Below are 18,770 nucleotides of genomic sequence, written 5' to 3' on the forward strand. Positions count from 1 at the left end.
GGAAGGACCCCCCAACTGCCCCCTCTAAAACAACCCCCTTGCCCTAGACACTGACCACCCCCCCACCCCTCTCCAGGGCCGAGCTGATTGTCCCCAGAAAGGCCCGACTCCCACTTACCTTTTTGGAGGCCGGTGTCCATAGTTCCTCTTCTTGCTGGATGCAGTCCCAGCAGTGGCCACCGCTCCCAGTGACGCTGCAGGGACTGAAGAACTGCCAGGCCTCTGATTGGCCCGCAGCACTTGGAGGTGTGGCTTTCTGCCGCAGAGAGGCTGAATCACGGAGTGAAGCTAATTAAGGGCCTGAGCCAAGCAAAATTGAGCGTGGGCGGGGCCACTGCCTCATCGTTAAATTCCGGTCTATGTTTCAGATGCTTGTGAATTGATAACAAGGAAGAAATGTTTCTCTTTGAACTTTTTAATAATCTATTCTGTGTAAGTGTTATTGTCATGTCTGTGTGGAAGATGTGGAAGATATTAGAATGATCAGTGTAGCACCTTATTTAAAGATTTTCTTTCCTTTCAGAATCCTCCAATCCATCCTTGCTCACAAATGCAGAAAAGATTGCAACAATTACAACCACTCATAACCCCCAGCAGCCACCACAGGATGGACGGTAAGATATGTCCTTATAGTCCACTGGTTTCCATGATGTAGCTATGTTTGGAAGCACTCCAATAGTTTCTGGGTTAGGACTGAGAAAAATCAGTCCAGTTTCACAAGTTGTTTACTATCCAGTGACCTCTGCTTATGCCACTAAATGTACCCCCCCCCCCCAAAAAAAAAGTTATGGTGAGTATAAAATGGGAAGTCTGTTTGTTTAATGAAGCTATCAACAGGGGAGGATTTTCATTGCTGAGCTGGAGGCAAGGACAAGCATGCCTGCCATCCAACAATATCTAGGTTTGTTCATGAAGGATGGGCATTTGGGTAAGTTACGACAAGGCTACCAATGATCATACAGCTGAGCCCCAACATCACTCATTACTTTCAGGAGAAAAGGGCAGAGGGTGCATGGGGTGGGGGAGGGTGGAGAAAAGGGTAAAACTGGAGAAAAGTCTTTGGCCCGAAGTTTGCGACTGCACTTACCAATGACGTTGAAGAAAGCTACTCTCAGAGATCTAGCAATCTCTAGTGTGGATTTCCCCCTTCCCAACATCAATGAGAGCCTCGCGCCAAGTCAAGAGTCCTGGCATCTAGTAGTAGTGATGTTGTCCAGCAAGGTAAGCAGCAAATCACATTGAAGAATTCCAAACAGACAAAAATCTAGGAAGTAAAATGCACTGATTATCCTTCACTTATACATTTTACTGAGAGTAAAATAAAGTTTGGGACATGCACGTTAGAGGCTGAAATATCATAAAATAAATGTTTTAAAGTTCATTTATTATACGAAAAAAAAGGGAATTTTTATCCCAATGGAAAAATTTGACAATACACAATTTGTTTTACTGAAGCTATCCACAGGAAGAGTTTCATAGCCGAGCCGGAGGCAACAGACAATATCACATTACACAATTCCAATGTCAGAGAGGTTCTTCAGCAGTAATTATGACATAGAACAGAGTTAAAAACCCAGTTACAGCCCATTAATAAGGCATAATCTTTTTGGAGGGGGGGTGGTTAACAGTGATATTACAGCATAAAACAGGAAGTTTCCGTCAGTTCAGTGATTTCTAACATTGTCATCTTTGGGAACTTCAGCACACTCCATGGAGGAGCAAAGAATCACTGATGGCTTTTCGCACTTAACTGCTCATGACAGTGAACGCTGATAGTTTCACCATCATTACAACCACAATATCCAGGCTGTTGTGGTAATGCAGAAGAATTTACAGCTTGATTTTATGTTATTCTGTAAAATTACTACTGTTTTCCATCATAGCATTTAAGCTCATTGTGAATAAATAACTTGAAAAATTAATTGGTGCTTTTTAATTTTGTTTGAAGGAATAACACAAAACCAAAGCCAGATGTATCGTTTGATTATAAGTCGGCTCAGGTAAGTGACTCAGGCTTTAATTACTGGAAATAGATGCAGTGCCTGGTGTAGCACCATTAGATCAAGGCCACTTACAAGATGGGACTACCCCTCAACATCATGTTCAATGTTTTTATCCTAAACCTAGTACTTGCTGAGATGAGTGGAAAGGTTTGAGTAAGGGAAAATTGCCAATTTAAAAAGTTCTAATGTAATTTTATTGTCGCCCACACACTATTTCATCAGCAAAGAGGCTACTTTCAGACCATCAGCTAGGAAGTACTCAAGTGGACTGGGTTAATTTGTTCTCTGCTGTGTTACCTCATCTTCATGGGGGAATGTCTGCCTCCTGCTTGACATCCACTGCCTGCTTCACACCTGCCTCAAAAGGCTTTGATGAGGGTTAGAGGTGGAAACTCATGATACAAGATGAAATTTTTACCACCATGTAGCATAACATGTTTGTGTACCAATACCTTATTGCACTAGCATGCCACTTTACCTCGATTTTTCAGTGTTTAGGTAACGCAGCTGACGTTGCTTCTGAGAATTACTTTTTAGCCTCAGCAATTATTTCCTGAATGGAAGAAGTTAGCTAAAAGCAGCTAGTTTAAACTACTTACTAACGTGTGACTTTAATCCAAACATGTCTTAAGAAGGGTTTGAACTTGCAATCATTAAGTTTAGGTATATTGGTGCACTATTATTAGTGTACCAATTGCAAATGAAGTGCTTAAACTGAGTGGAAATAAATGCATAGGATGAATGCCTTTGTATCTCTTTCCAAATTTGTTGGAAATCAGTATATGATTTAAAAATGCCAATATTTTTGTTAATACAAGATGATCATAAATCATGCAGTCCAGTGAGAGCAGTTTCACTGAGAAACAAAGAAGTGCATTTTCTGCAATGTTCTTTCTGATTTTTTAAATTTTGTTTTATAAATTAATGATGCAAAACTTGCATCGAATTTTACAGGAGAGAAACAGGCCATTCAGCCGAACAGATCTATGCAACTGTTTATGCTCCACAGGAACCTTCTCCCACTGTACTTTGTTTAACCCTATCTGTTTACTCTTCCATTCCTTTCTCCCTCATGTACTTATCTAGCTTCCTTTTAAATGCATCCAGGCTATTCACCTCAGCTACTCCATGTGGTAGAGAATTCCACATAGTCACCTCTCTCTGAGTAACAAATTTTCTCCTGAATTGCTTATTGGATATACACTATTGAACAGTAGCATAGTGGTAACGTTACTGGGCTAGTAATCCAGAGGCCCTGACTAATGCTCTGGCGACATGAGTTCAAATCCCACGATGGCACCCGGGGAAATTTAAATTCAATTATTAATAAATCTGGAATAAAATGCTAGTCTCATTAATATTCAAAATTACTGGATTGTCGTAAAACACCATCTAGTTCTCGAATGTCCTTCACGGGAGGAAATCTGCTGTCGTTACCCAATCTGGCCTACATGTTACTCCAGATTCACAACAATGTGGTTGACTCTTCACTGCCCTCTGAAATGGTTTAGTGAGCCACTCAGTTGTATCAAACCATGACAGAAAACAAACAGATGGACTATACGGACTCCAATGGTTCAAGAAGGCGGCTCACCACCACCTTCTTAAGAGCAATTACGGATGGGAAACAAATGCTGGCGTTGCCAGTCAATAAAGAATAAAAAAGCAGTAAGAGGGCTGATATGAATGTGAACATCTTTGGGTTAGAAAGGGTTTGAAGGGTCAAATAGCCTTTCTTCCTCCAAGCTTTCTTGTCTTCTTCAGTATGTAAACCCAGTGTAACCATAGGTAATGGGTACTGAAACATTTGAGTGAATCGGGGTCTTTTATGGTATGGTTCTTGATTTGATTTATGGAGCCACAATAATGACAATTTTTCTTGTCATCTAGTATTGAATGGTTCTGCAGACCACAGTCAAGCTATGAATCTCTCTTTGCATTTCAATTAGACTAAAATGAATATTTTACAAACAAAACTTCTGATACCTCAATTAGTAGATGCACTGGCTGGAATTTTACGCTGCCCCAGTGGGTCGGATGGTGGCATGGGGGTGGCGTAAAATTGAGTGACAAGCTCCGGGAGTCTTACCCTCCCCGATTCTGCCTCTGGACAAGTTTACGGCGGTCAGGTAGGGGGTGGGAAACGGCCCACCCATCTGAGGCCAATCAAGACCCTTAAGTGGCCACTTAACGGTCATTTAAGGGCCCTCGCCTGCCTGCACGAGTATTTGACCTGTGGCAAGTGGGTGTGCTGGGGACGTGAAAGGCTGCCCAGCAATAGCTGCTGGCCTTTCCGTGCCCCGGGGGTGGGGCATGGCAGTCGGGCACAGGGTGCCCGATTGAGGGCCACCCCCGCCTCCCAACCCACCCCCAGGATCCAAGACACCCCCCCTCCCCCCAAAGGACCACTCCAGCCTCACCAGGGAAGGACCGATCCCCCTGGTGAGGCATGCCCCTACTTACTTTCCCGCCTCGATCCATGGCGTCGGCTGGGCTGCAGTCCCAACAGTGGCCACCGCTCCAGGAGGTGCTGTTGGGACTAAGAGCTGCCGGCCCGCTGATTGGCTGGCAGCTCAATGAGGCGGGACCTCCTCCCTCAAGTGGGTGGAAGTCCCGCCTCGGGACAATTAAAGTCTGGGGATCCGTAAAATATGAGACATCCCCAGGATAGGCGGAAGCGGGTTCGCCACCAACTTACACATCGGAGTCCGGCTCCCATTCATCCACCGTAAAATTCCGGCCACTGTCCAGTATCCAACAAGAAGGTCCCAGGTTTGCTCCTTACCCTGTGCTGGCCAAGTAGTGGATCTCAACACATATCTCAGTATGCGACAATTGGCTTCGTGTTTCTGCATTGAGAGGAGAAAAAAAGTCTGGGTTCCCACTCCTGATGGCTATCAAGTGACCCCTGGTGGAGATATATTGATACTGGTTAGGAACTCGATTAGACTAAGCTGTGATGCTCTATATTGCCAATTGTCTGCCAATGCTAACAGTATAGGAAAAAAATTATCAATATTTCTGTTTCCTTTCTACCTCCAAACAATAGGCCTATCTTAGCAAATGTTTTATTATTCCCTACATTGCACTATTATGTCAGATATCTCAAAAAGGGTTCCATCAGATTAAAGAAGGAACTCCATTCTGCTTACTATCATCATGGGTTTGACTGTCAAGATCTTTTTTATAGGTAAATCTTTTAATAAAATATTTTCTTCATCTGTTGAAAATTGTTTGTGGTGGCATTGTATCACAGAACAAGAAACTGGATCATAGGGTAAAAAAAGGCATGCAGTATTCCAAGGCTGAATCAAGAGAACATGCAATTAACATAGGGAGTCACTAAATTTAAAATATAGTTTTGAAAAAGTTTGATTTTTCAATCAATTTGATTTTTTTTGTGTGCATCAGGGAGCCAAGTTTTCAAAACTTCATTATCCTGTGGGAGGCATACCTTATAAGACTGAGCATACCAGCCTCCACATGTCTGGTACATGACTCACTGTGGGGTTATGAGTGGGCATCAGACCAGAGAAACTGTTTAACTTGTATAACTGCCAAATTTATTTATGTAAAGTCATCAGGATTGACCCCTTACTTGGCAAGGGTGGAGAAGGGTCAGTAGGGAGATTGGCGAAGGGATGATCATTGGCGCCGGGGCGGAGGGGGGTTTGGTCTTAGGGCAACCCCCCCCCCCCGCCCCCACCCCTCACAAAAGTGGTTAGGTTGGCAAAATTTCAATTGAATGGCCCATGAGGGGCAGTCAAGGCACCCATAGTACTGCATGTGTCCACTGACCCATGTCAGTTAGGTACCCTCCCACTGATTCCACAAATACAGGAGGGTACTGATGGGTACAGTTCTGGCATACCCACAGACATGGTGGCCCCTGGATTTTCAAAACGTTTGTTTTAAAGTTATTCTTTCTGAACACAGGCCTTGTACTCAAAATGTTCTCAGTCACGTAGATAGGGAGCAGCTGCCAGTTCATCCTTTATAGAGAAAAGAAGCTAAATGGGTTTAATGACCATACTTGACTGGCATCCAACAATTTGGAGAATATTAATTGAAAAGAATTAGAGCGTTCTTGTTTCTTCTTCTGATAACAGACATTTTATTATCACGTCTTTAATTACATTGTTAACCTTATTAATGTAACGTATAAAAATGAAATTTAAATAGCTTTCCAAATGTATGGATCATGGCTTGTAATTTTTTAATAGCTTGGCATACCTAAGATTTTACCTTTGAAAAGCTGCATTCCTCAACTTGATATTGCTCGTGGCAGAAGCTATATTGCGTCTGCCAAATAGAAATGTTTGATGTTAATTAAAAGCAGAGTAGAATGCTCCAGGAGCACCATTTTACAGGTGGGTGGCCTGAACAGACTGCAGCTGCAGTGTGAACACATCCCTCAAACATCCAAAGAGATAGAAATTACAGTGAGCCTGTCAGTTTCTGCTGTCCTGGAGGGAGATGAATTGGCTGCATTAGGGAATCACTTCATGATAAATTAACTTAATAAAAGTACATTTCTTGTACATTTATTTTACATTGAGAATTGTGGTGCATTGCAATATTTTTTAAATGAAGTGAAGATGAATGGAGCCCTCCACACCATCCATACTCTATTCCTGGGCCACACACTGCAGCTCTTTGATAGGGAAATCTGATCCGGTTGTTAGGCATGTGACTTTCCCTTAATTTTGTGTTCCCTCGACTCTCTGGGTAGACGCCTTGCCTCAACTCAGTGGTACTCACAGGTAAAATCAGAAACTTAGAAGCACAGGGATTAAATATCACCACCACTGTACTCACAATATTGCATGACCTATGCAAACAATTTAGTGTCTCTGACAGAAAAGATCCCCAAACCAAGGATAAATACTGCCATGACACCAATGACTGGATTTATGGGCCACACCTGAGGCGATGTTGGAGGTGGGGGGTGGGGGGGGTGGGTGCAGAGGGCCCATTGCCACACCGTCGGCAACCAATTTTGCCAGGGGTGCGATAGGCCGCTGACAGCCTTCCCACCCAGAGGCCAATTGAGGCTTTTAAGTGGTCTATTAACGGCCACTGAAGGGCCTCTTCCCACTGCTGCTGGGATGGAGGATCCCTGCCAGCAAAACCTAAAACTCCATGGCCCTGGACTTCATGCCCACCCCCCCTCGCTGGGGCCTTCCAGACTAGCCTCGGCGACCCCACCTGACTTACCTGAGGTCTGGGCTCTGCAGTACCAGCAGTGGCCACCACTCCTGGTGGTGTCGCCGATACTGCTGAGCTGCCGGCCCTCTGATTGGCCGGCAGCTCTTGGAGGCGGGATCCCCATGCGAGACACAGGCTGGCAAACAACTGAGGATTGCTCCAGGAGGGCACAAAAAGGCTGAAACAGGACTCCCCTTGCCTTTTTAGCCCGGTGCCAGGAGCCCTGCCTCCTCCACAAAATCCAGCCACAAGTATCTGTCCAAATATTAGTGGAGTTTGAACAAAGACAGACATTATGCAAAAGTACAAACCACTGCTTTGAAATAGCTGAAATATGTGTGGAGGGGAGAACAATTCTTTGTTTCAAACAATGGAAATGCCTATTTTTCTCTATAATTAAAGACCCACTAATGAAAGCACAGGAAGATGTTATTTTGCTGCATGCAATTTCTCAGAATGTAACCGCATTGAAAGTCATTTATGATGGAGAGAAAAAAAGTGTCCCCCTTTTAATTTAAAAGAAAAATTTCACTTGAATTTAATGATTCCAAAGGTGGGCCTCTATCAATAAATTTTCAGGATGGAAGATCACAACTATGGAGAAGGGTAAGAGGAAAACACAGGAATTAAAGGGGTTCTGGGTTCAGAGAACTTCTATAGAAGCAGCAGAGTCCAAGAGAGAGCTAGCCACAGGAACTGACGTCTCTGTGATGGCAATATTATAATCAAGTGCCTTTCTCTCTCCCAAAAGAGGGTAAAAAGAAACATATATTTAGCAACCCTGTTCTTTATGGTTAGCACCTGCTTTTCACTGAGTAACAGGAGTAGTACTTGCTGACCTCATGATATGAGTCGATTAAAAAAGGATCTCTTATTAAACCATAAGTTGCATTTTGTGTGATACTAAGTTTGCTTACTACAGATCTCCAGTAGAAGATGAAACCTGCACTTAACTGAACTGTGCAAGTTGAGAATAGCTGAGCCCAATTAAGTAGCCATTGGAGAGACAAGGCTGAGTATTTAGAATGATAGCTGAACTATGTAATCATGTTTTATTATCGATAACATTTAATAATCATAGCATTGCAGTGAGGCAAGACCAAATGTAGTCTTACCGTTAGAAAGCAATGGGTGAATGAACCAGGGCATGTGGATGTAATTCAGTCCCCATTTTAAAGTCATACATTCCGCTCTTTATTTATATATAATGCTTCTACAAAACGTGGCAATTTGGAAAGTATAGTTGATTGGAGCATATGAGTTTTTCTGCAGTACAGGCTAAGGAGTTGAGCAATACAAAACTGAGGCACTACAATGCCAGCCTTGGCAGGAGGTTGCAGTTACAATGTGACAAGTTCACGTCGGCAGTTTCCACTGGATATGGGGACATAGAAGTTTCTAATGGGAAAAGTTAATTGATATAAGAAGTGTGCGCAGACGTAAGATTTTGAATACATTATGTATTATGATGTTGGGGAAAGGAAAGGGAGTGACAATGGTGTTCAAATAGAGAAGGTATATCTGCAGGAATGACTAATTCTAGTAGATCCACATGACACCAAAGAGATTTCTGTCTGTCGAAGAAAACTATGGTTAAGATTTATTCTGAGATAATGGTCCCTGCTCTTGGTTTCAATTGGTTGTCTGGGCAGGAAGATAGCTTCGCTGGAAAAACCAGTGGAGAACAAACAGCAAAAGAAAAAAAAATTGCTGACCACAAAATTCCATGGAGGTTCTACTTAGGCAGGAAATCAGCAAACTCCTGCACAAACTGAGGAGACCTGGATACGTTGAATCTTGCCCAGTTCTGGCAATTTCTTGTTGCTTGGACAGGGAGGAGTTATAATATAACTGGGTCCTAACAATTTGATGGTGTTAATTTGCAAAATTCTCCCAGGCCAGGATTACCCCTTTTTAAAAAAAAATCAATTAGGCATGTTACCAGAGAGATTAGAGGGATATAAGTGGCACTCATTTTCCTAGCTTTCTTCAATGTAGATTTGTCGTTGTGAATGTTTTCATGATTTCAAAATTCAAGAACACATCTCTCTTTATTTTTTCTGTAAACATTGTTCTATGTAATTTTTATCTTGAAGGAGCCTGAACAGTACACTGTAGAATTGGATAAGGGGCCAAAGGGTTTTGGATTCAGTCTTCGCGGTGGGCGTGAATACAACATGGATCTGTATGTACTCCGATTAGCTGAGGATGGTGCTGCCATCAGAAATGGTAAAATGAAGGTGAGTAAATGTAATGCAGCGTCAAACAACATATGGTTCATTTATTAATTATTAGATACCAGGACAGATGGTTCTATCTTTGAAAAATGCTATCAAGCTTATAGGAACATCAAGAAATATCATCAGAGTAGACTATATGGCCCGTCAAGCCTAATCCCTCATTCAATACGATCACGGCTGATTTTCTGCATCAACTCTATTTTCCCGCCTGCCTCCAAGATCCCTTGATTCCCTGAGAGACCAAATATGTTTCTATCCCAGCCCTGAATATATTCAACGATGGTGCATTCAGAACCCTCTGGGTAGAGAATTCCAAAGATTCACAAGTTTCTTAGTGAAAAGATTTCTCCTCATCTCAGTCCTAAATGATGAACCCCTTATCCTGAGACTGCCCTCCCCTGCTCTAGATTCCCCCAGTCAGGGGAAACCACCTCTCATTCTTCTAAACTTCAGACAGTATAGGCCCAGTTTACTCAGCTTCTCATCATAGGAACCAATCTACTGAATCTTCGCTGTACGCTGTACCGAGCCCAAGGCAAGTATATCCTTCCTTAAATCTGCACAGTACTCCAGGAGTGATCCCACCAAACACCTGTACAATTATAGCAAGACTTCAGTATTCTTGCACTCCAATGCTGTTGCAATAAAGGGAAGTATACCATTTGCCTTCCTAATTGCCTCCTGTCTCTCTGAACATCAACATTTTAAAATGTCTCACCTTTTTAAAAAAATTCTGCTCTTCTTACTACCAAAGTCAAATGAGAGATGAAGCATTGCATCAGTTGATTGTCATCTCTTTAAAGTATTGATTTATTTTAAGATTGAACATTCTAGTTTGTGGAGTAAAGTAATTTACTGTGGCTGAAAAATGATACCCGAAATTCTATCGAAACCCAGATAGCCAGGTGTTAAAGGACAGAATACTGGAGCTTAGTCTTTATTCATTTGCAGAGACACAGATTACATACTGTGTACCTCCAACACCAAAAAAAGCTCTTTCAGCTATCTCCTATATCTATGAGCACGGGCCATATAGTCTACTCTGATGATATGAGTCTCAAATTAATATCCACTGAATACAATTAACAACTTCCAAATGAGTTTACAAACTCAAATATTAAAGAATTTGAATAACCAGAAAAGGCTGGGAATTTATAACATTGCATGGATGTATTCCAAGCAAAACCTAGATGATTATTATGAGTTTTGATCTTTCTGTTTCAAGGAGAAAATATTGATACATTAGTCACTTAAAGTGAATAATTTACAGTGATCCTAGCCTGAATGGGCCGACCTCATTAGCAGTGTAAATATTTGCTAGCTTAAAATGATGAAGCTCTGGTTTTAAGGTCAAAAGGTTTTGGAATAACATTGCCCTTCCTTGCAGTGGTATGATAACTGACCTGTCTTACTCCATTAGAAATGCTGCCCATCACTCTCTCATTTTCGTTTTGTGACTATATTTAATTAATGCATGATGTGCTAACAATGAACAAGAAGACATGCATACTGAGGGATTTTTCATACACCTTTGACATGAGGTGAAGATGAATATTAACAGTCGCTGTTGTGGATTGCAAACCGAATATATCTTCATGACCGTTTTTAGCAATTGAGTTCCTTATAAGTAATTCATATACATTCACAGTAAAGTGGTTTCTCACTTTAGCTTGCCTTGATTGAAATAGCAGCTCATAAATATTAATAAGAAAACATTAAATTAAGCAGATTAGGAGTCTTAAACTACAGTAATAAAGAACATCAATACAGAAGGACAATGGAAGGTTCCAATGCAATGTCCTGAAATGACTACATGAGCAGATTAGCAACTGTTTCAGTAAACTACAGGTTGAGTTTGATCCCCCTGTTTAGTTTGTGAATTATTTGCTAGTTTTTTTTCAGAGCAGGGGAGTTATCCCCATGTCCTGGCCAATATTTATTCCTCAACCAACATCACAAATGCAGAAAATATAGATTATCTGGTCATTATCACATTGCTCTTTGTGAGAGCTTGCTATGCGCAAATTGGCTGCTGTGTTTCATACATTACAACAGTGCATACACTTCAAGAGTACTTTATTGACTATAAAGCGGCTCGTGAAAGGCGCTATATAAATGCAAGTCCTTATTTTTACATGAGCCTTTCTTGTTCTTTAAGGTCCTCTTAGTTATATGATTGGGAGAAGATTTCCTCTGTGTGCTATGTGTAACAAAATCATAAAGCTTGCCTATTATTTTCATACACGTAGCACACAGATATTACTTTGAGGCAATACTGTTGCAGTTAATTTTGCCGGTATTTATTTCTACATCAGGAAACTTTAAAAGCATAGGCTGAGTACATCCTTTCTGGAATCTTTATGGGGGAAATTCTACGGCAGGAGACTGATGGGATTCAATCAGGTCACCTGTTTTATACCGCCACCTCCCTACTCCATTTTACTTTCCATTGAAGTTATGTTAAAGTGGCCTAGCTCCCTCCATGTACTGCTACCTATTTATAGCTGAAATTGTTATTTATACAAAGTATAATCCTCTTTAAACCATTGGGATTCTAGTAATATCTCAATAGTGCGCTCCAAAATACAAGATTACAGTTTTTTTTTAAAGTTTGTTCCAAAAATTCTACTCATAATATTCTTTCCTTCTGGATGGTTGTTTCTTTAATTGTAGTCATTCATGATTAGAGACTGGGCAGGAAACCATTTTCACAGATGCTACATGGAAGGAAAGCTGTGCAAACTTGGACATCTGAAAAAGTTTTTAACTCCTGTAAACTCAACGTTTTTTCAGTTTGCACAGATGTTGGTTCTTGTCTCAGCTCCAAAAATTATTCTCCACTAATGCTGGAATTAAGAAATGCACAGATTCATGACATTCCTGTCCCAAAACTTTGGTACAGAAATATTACTACAATCCTCAGGGTGTTCAGTAATCATTGTAGTATTTTTGGTGTGCATAAATTTGGACTGAAACAAAAGCATTGTTGAGATACAGGTGCCTGACTTAACCCAATTTAGCATGATCTATTCTCATGTTATCTTGAAATGATTAACTTTGTTTCACTGGATGTAATCTTTGGCATCTAATAAAATTACAAGCTTCATCAAGTTGTGATTGTATTTTACAGGGGTTCATGCGACAATCAGGCAGACACAGATTATTTCAATTTTCCCCTTGTCTGTTTTCCAGCTGGTGGTGATGCTTAATAGTTGCGTCTAGATTTTAATGCATTTCCATGTCATTTCATTCAACAAAACACGTTATTTTTCAACAAGTACCTAACACAATGACACATCAGCTGCAATTATTTTCCACAGCATTCACTTTGCTGAGGTTTCCGTACATTTGTTTGTGAGTTTTTGGTTAAACATCTCTGACCAACTTTTAAGTGCAAAACGTCTACTGAGCCATAAAGACTAGGAAAGTCCCAGGTTCAATTGCTGCTCTGTGCGGGAACTTGGCTCAGTCTGAGCAGTGATAGGGTTATTAAAATTGGCCTCAGTACCCCTGAACTGTGGGGAGGAAAAAATCAGTCAGCGTTCCCACTTTTCAACATGATCCAGTAGTCCCAGCTGGAAAATGTGCATGTGTATGTACACACCTAGGATTAGGCACAGCTGTGACGTTTACCCTTTACCCTCAGCCTGATGAGTCTCACTGTTGTAAAAACTGGTCACTTGAGAAAACTACCACACGGCCTCTGGTGCCTGAGGAACCTTAACCCAGTATAAATCAGCAGCTTTAGAAGAAAAGGGGAATAATTGGAAGAGGGAACAAAAAATATTTGGCCTATTTAGAAATATCTGACATTCTCGAAGGTCCCCTTGTGCTACTCATATGAAATCTTATTTATGTTTATGATTATCTCATTTTTAGGTTGGAGATGAAATTCTGGAGATCAATGGAGAAACGACCAAGAACATGAAGCATTCTCGTGCTATAGAACTGATTAAAAATGGTGGTCGGAGAGTCTGCCTATTTCTGAAACGTGGAAATGGTTATGTGCCAGAATATGGTGGGTTGCCCTATGAAAATGTTACTTTCTCCCATACAGTCACACGATGAGTGATATTTTTTCTCTCTCTTGTTTTTTTCTGTTAAGATTTGGGAAATTTTTCTTCTTTTCACAAATATCTTATGTTTACGCACAGTGTTTGGTTCTAATCTGCTGACACTAATTCTGCACATTCACTGTTTTGCTTTAGAATGGGCCGGAGTAAATATAAGGATGTATACAGAGTAGTCAGGACAACATCTTTTTGCAACTAAAATATTTTACTGTATTAAATTCTCTGTTCAGGTGCTTAGTGAGTATACAACTGTAAAACGTAGCATGATTTAGTTAAATGGGAAACGAAACCACAAACTGATTTTACACCCGATGGCCAAAAATTGAATAGAAGTGTTCTAATATTTATTAATTTAAATTATCATGTTTTCATAAAGCATCTTGAAAACGTCATATTTTATAGTCATTCTTTCAGTTACGAACCTTTAGTTTTTCATTAACAGCACAGAACAATCTCAATTACCTGTCAAATTTTTGGGATAATTACAGGCTAGTTTTACATTTGCAATCTGCAGAACTCATGCTTCAGACCCTTTCGAAGTGATATTTTCTCTTTAACAAGTTGATTGACTCAAAAGAAATAATTTCAGATCCTCTTTATGATTTGTTTAATATCTTGCTGCCTCCTTGAAAGGTTTATGAAGTTTTACAGGAGACTATGAATTTGAACACCTAAATCTACTAACAGCTCTCTTGAATCCAAATGAATGGGATTATATATTAATTTAAAAAAAATATAGTTCCCAAAAATAGAATTCTGAACTTCCTAAGCTTTTGAATTTTTTTTTAATCTCCATCGAAGTGATGAGTCTCAACTATCTGTAAGGGTATATATTTTTGTAACAAGTTCTGTAATTACTTTTAATATGATACATAACGTTCCATGGATTTAAATGTAGCTTGTAAATATTTAAATGAGTCATTGTTTACATGCTATTTTGACTTTTTGTATTGTGATAAAAAAAAATGGAGTACATTTCCCAGTAGAACTTCCTGGTGCTCTTTTTGCTGTATCCTTTGGTTCTGCAACTGTTGTCTTTGCAGTCTAATTGTTTTTGCCTGGACAATCTGACTGGAACAATAATAAACATCTTTCCATGATCAACAGAGTGATCAATCCTGTTGCTGCTTACTAATAGGGAATCTAAATCTATCTTCTGCTCTTTTTCTTTCTCATCTTTCCTGGGTGTTGGGCTCTTCGTTCTGCCCTCAGCGATGATACCTCCTAATCTCTCCTCATGCATGAGAAGTGACAAGCACGGGGAGTCTTGCTTCTACTTAATGGGCCCTAATCAAAATACGGTTGGTAGATAAATCAATATTTGCTGCTTCCATCTTACTGCCTTATATATAAAGGCTCATAGTATGTTGCATCTATATCCATTCAGCCATATATTCATGAGTATGCTTACGTTCATGAGTGTAGGTTTCCAACTGATCATGCGAGCAGGACTCATTTGCCTACATTGTGGGACGCAAGCTGTTTACAAGGATCACCCTGGTGTTTTGTATTTGCTATAGTTGGCTTTTCACAAAGATGCAACATTCCATTACAGTTGGATATGTCCACTTTATCCATCAACACCATTGGTTCCACCAACTAAAAATAATGCTATTTCAAAGTTTTATTGACAACACAAGCAATTGCCCCAAGACTTTATTTTAAAAGGTAAACATTCAAAATAAAATTATGAAGGAGAAGGAGGCATAATATTGATAATTTCATTTTCCAATCTTGTTTCCTTATGAAAACTTGAAAAGTGCATCTGTAGTACATAACACTTGATTATGTTGTCGAGAGTATCACTGGAATTTTCAACAATCGTATGGGTATGTAACAGGAAATATCAGATTGGCTGGCTGCTATACACCTTGTCCAATTTTACTTTTCCATTTGAAGGCAATAGAAAGGAAATTGGACAGGGCACATACTGGGTGACAAATCTGATAATACCTGTTATATACTTCCCCTGAAATTAAAAGTTCCACCGTATGATTCTTCTAAAATTGTGGTAAAGTGTCACACTCGTATTTCATGCCTATTCTCATCATTCAGAGAGAACCGCAAGGCATTTTGCCACAAATAGTTTATGCTTTCTGTAATTTGATTTATACAGCCCTGTTTATTGATTTACAGACCTGAATTTTACAGATTTTGTCATTATTACACAAGATATGAAACTTAAATTGTTATATTGCAGTCCAGAAGACTGCGACTTGTGATTGCATCAGATTCTTATTTTGGCAAATTGAATTGCAAGCCTTCAGACTAACATTTGAGCAGCTTCATTGTTTTGCGAAACAGTACACCAGATTTAAGTTCTGTTTGACCTTGTGGTATTAAGTATCTTTAAACATTTCTTGCAAAACACCATACACACTGCTCACATAGTTTTAACTACATGCCTCAGTATTCAATGTTATCAAATTTGGCATTTTTTTAAACATGCTGTTTCTGTATTGCAACATGATTAGAGATCAGGTCAGTCTTATAATATTAAAGGTGTTTTCCTACAGAAAGGGAAGAAAAAACTCTGCCATTATATGGTGTCCAATTTAACTTTATGCATTGGGAGCTTGGATGGTTAGTATGTATGATTGACACGCATCATGTAAAGTGGAATTGAAATCTTCACATGTGCATGAAAGAAGAGGCTGGATCACGGAAATGATATTCCATCAGTGATTCTATCATTTGACAAATGAGAAAGATGCATACCTCACAAGGACTGTATGTGAGTTATTAAGTCCCAATGAAGAATAGCATGCCATGGGTACCTAGTCACCCAGTGCAATGTTGGTTTTATCCTGTGGCTCTTGGGTTTGGATTTAAAATGGTTTCAAATACAGTTAATGGTTAGAAGGGCACAACTGATCTGAAGTTTGGTTTGAAGCTAAGACTGCAGATACAACTAAGCTACCCCATCACTTTAAAGGAATGTTCCAGGGAATACTCACAAAAGCATATTTGTAATATTAGAATTACTGCAAAAGCTAAAAAGTGCATCTGTATGGTTGTCTGAGAGGGATTTAGTTGTAATAAGTAACAAGCACAACAGAAAATTGGGAGGAATAGAGATTCTATAGTGATCAGCTTCGATGTCTGCATACTGTAAGAAAGAAGATGATTTAAACACTGGGAGAAGTATTTGGGAAATTAAAATGATCATTTAAGTGTCTTTAAGTGCCAGTTTTCAGATTGTAACTTTGAAAATATCTGTTCAAGATGTACTTAATGACACTAATGTACTTTTTGTGGAAGCCCTTGGAATATTCTTTTACTGAATTCCCTGTGCACTAGATTCCATTAAATGGTTGCAGGATCTGATGAAGTTTTTCAGAAAATTTTAAGCAAATTGAAGTTCCTTTTTCTACCAATTTCTTCAATGTGTCCATTTCTCTCCTCCCTGCAGCCCTAACTGAGGTGGTCCGATAATGTAGGCATTTTTTGAATCCTAGAGACATTCTGCATAAATAAATGAATCTGAAAATGATGATTGCTTAAGTTTCACTGGCAATCTGGGACAAAATTAACAAAATCGAAGCTGCTAAGTTTGGTTCTTAGACCTAATCCAGAGTCCATACTACACATAATGTGGGCTACACAGGAACAGAAACAAGTATAGACTTTGTATATTGTATGAAAGATCCTCTTTTTAAATAAACTGTTCCACGGCTGATGCAACCAAACCTTGCCATCACCCTACTGAGTTTATGGCCCTCTTGTCCTCCATTAAGCTCTCCCTCTGTATGAATTCTCCTACCTGTATTCATGACCATTCTCACAATCTTGCCATCCCAAGTGTGGCCCTCATTTCCCATTATCTCAACAACAGATAAGGCCATCTCTGACCACTTTTTTGCATCTGCTACCATTCACATCCCCCATTCAACCTCATCTCCTTTTCCGTCCCTTCCCAAAGTCACTTACAACAGCACTTTACAATTCCCAACTATCTATCCTTTGGCCCTCCATTTAACGTGATACTTCTGCAGATACCAATTTGTTCAATCACACCCTCACCTCCACCTTTGATGCCCCTGTCCTAGTAAAACTCTTACTGTCTGCCATCATGGTATGGACCCCGTTTTCACTCCCTTAAATCCAAGAATGGGTTCCAACTGATTTAGCCATTCATTGCCGTATCTGGTTGGATTACATCAAGCAATATTGGGCCCCACTCTCTTCTGTCAAAACTGCTTACTGTTCCAGTATCATCCTGAAATGCAACAAAAATCTTAGACTGCTTTTCTCTAATATCAACCACCTCCTGAAATCCCCCTTCCTTGTCCCCTCCATCCTCACCTTCAAAAAGTGCAAGGAGCTCATGGATTTCTTTGTCTTTAAGATTAAAACCATCTAATCAGCTGCCTCTGCTGCTTTCCTCCCTTGCTATCACTCTTTCATCACTATATGCCCTCTCGAAGTTCAACTTGTCCACGAGGCACACCTCCTGCTCTCTCGGCCCTATTTCCTCTGAACTGCTGACCATGCAACTTCTCTTCTTGGCCCCCAAATGAGCTGATATTGCGAGCTGGATCTTGTTATCCCGCTGACATCAGGTTCTGTGGCGGGGGAGGGGGCCCTGAAGATGAGTCCAGATGAGGCCCGCCATGGAGCTGGACGCCGGGAGAGCCTGGTGCGATCCTCCCGGCAGTGGCAGGACTCCGTGGTGGTGCCCCTCCCCGCTGCTAGATGATGGCACCTCAATTAAAATATTTGAATCATTAAAATGAATGAATTAACATACATTTACCTGCAATCTTGAGGGTCCGCTGTGATTTTTAGCACGGCAGCTGGCACTCCCGCGCTTTCAAATCCCCATCCGGGGAAAGGCGGTGCCACACTGGTGGGGGGGGGGGTGGTGGAGGTAAGACTTTCAGTGTGGAGAATTGGGGGCGGGGTGGCGCATGGGGTCAAATAAACATAATGGGTGTAGGGGATGGTGGGAAGGGTTGAACTTTAAACTTTGCGCAGATTGTGGAGGGGGGGAAAGGTCAGATGTAAAAGGTAGGTGTTTTGGGGGTTAAAGGGCAAATAGTTAATATAATTGTTATTGGGAGTGTGAGAAAGGGGTGTTTGGAACTTATTTATTTTGGGGGATTAATGCTTTAAAAATGTTAATGTGCCAACAGGGCTGGCTGCCCTTTAAAAATGGTGCCAGCACCTGCACACAGGCAGCTGATGCCATTACTGGGGACAGACAGCCCCCCACCCCCCCACACATGATTGGGGGGAAGGGGGGG

General features: G+C 40.6%; 1 protein-coding gene across 6 annotated transcripts in view; it reads left to right on the forward strand.

Moving 5' to 3' along the window:
• Window positions 1-18,770, forward strand: part of magi1b (membrane associated guanylate kinase, WW and PDZ domain containing 1b) — a 492,316-nt gene that overhangs the window by 456,431 nt on the left and 17,115 nt on the right. For all 6 annotated transcript variants that reach the window (XM_068051572.1, XM_068051574.1, XM_068051577.1 and 3 more), the window contains 4 exons: window positions 524-614; window positions 1,949-2,000; window positions 9,308-9,451; window positions 13,331-13,469. In XM_068051572.1, the coding sequence (XP_067907673.1) occupies window positions 524-614; window positions 1,949-2,000; window positions 9,308-9,451; window positions 13,331-13,469 (426 nt within the window). The remainder of the gene's footprint in view (window positions 1-523; window positions 615-1,948; window positions 2,001-9,307; window positions 9,452-13,330; window positions 13,470-18,770) is intronic.

Source organism: Heterodontus francisci, chromosome 19 (assembly GCF_036365525.1).
Source record: "Heterodontus francisci isolate sHetFra1 chromosome 19, sHetFra1.hap1, whole genome shotgun sequence".
NCBI lineage: Eukaryota > Metazoa > Chordata > Chondrichthyes > Heterodontiformes > Heterodontidae > Heterodontus > Heterodontus francisci.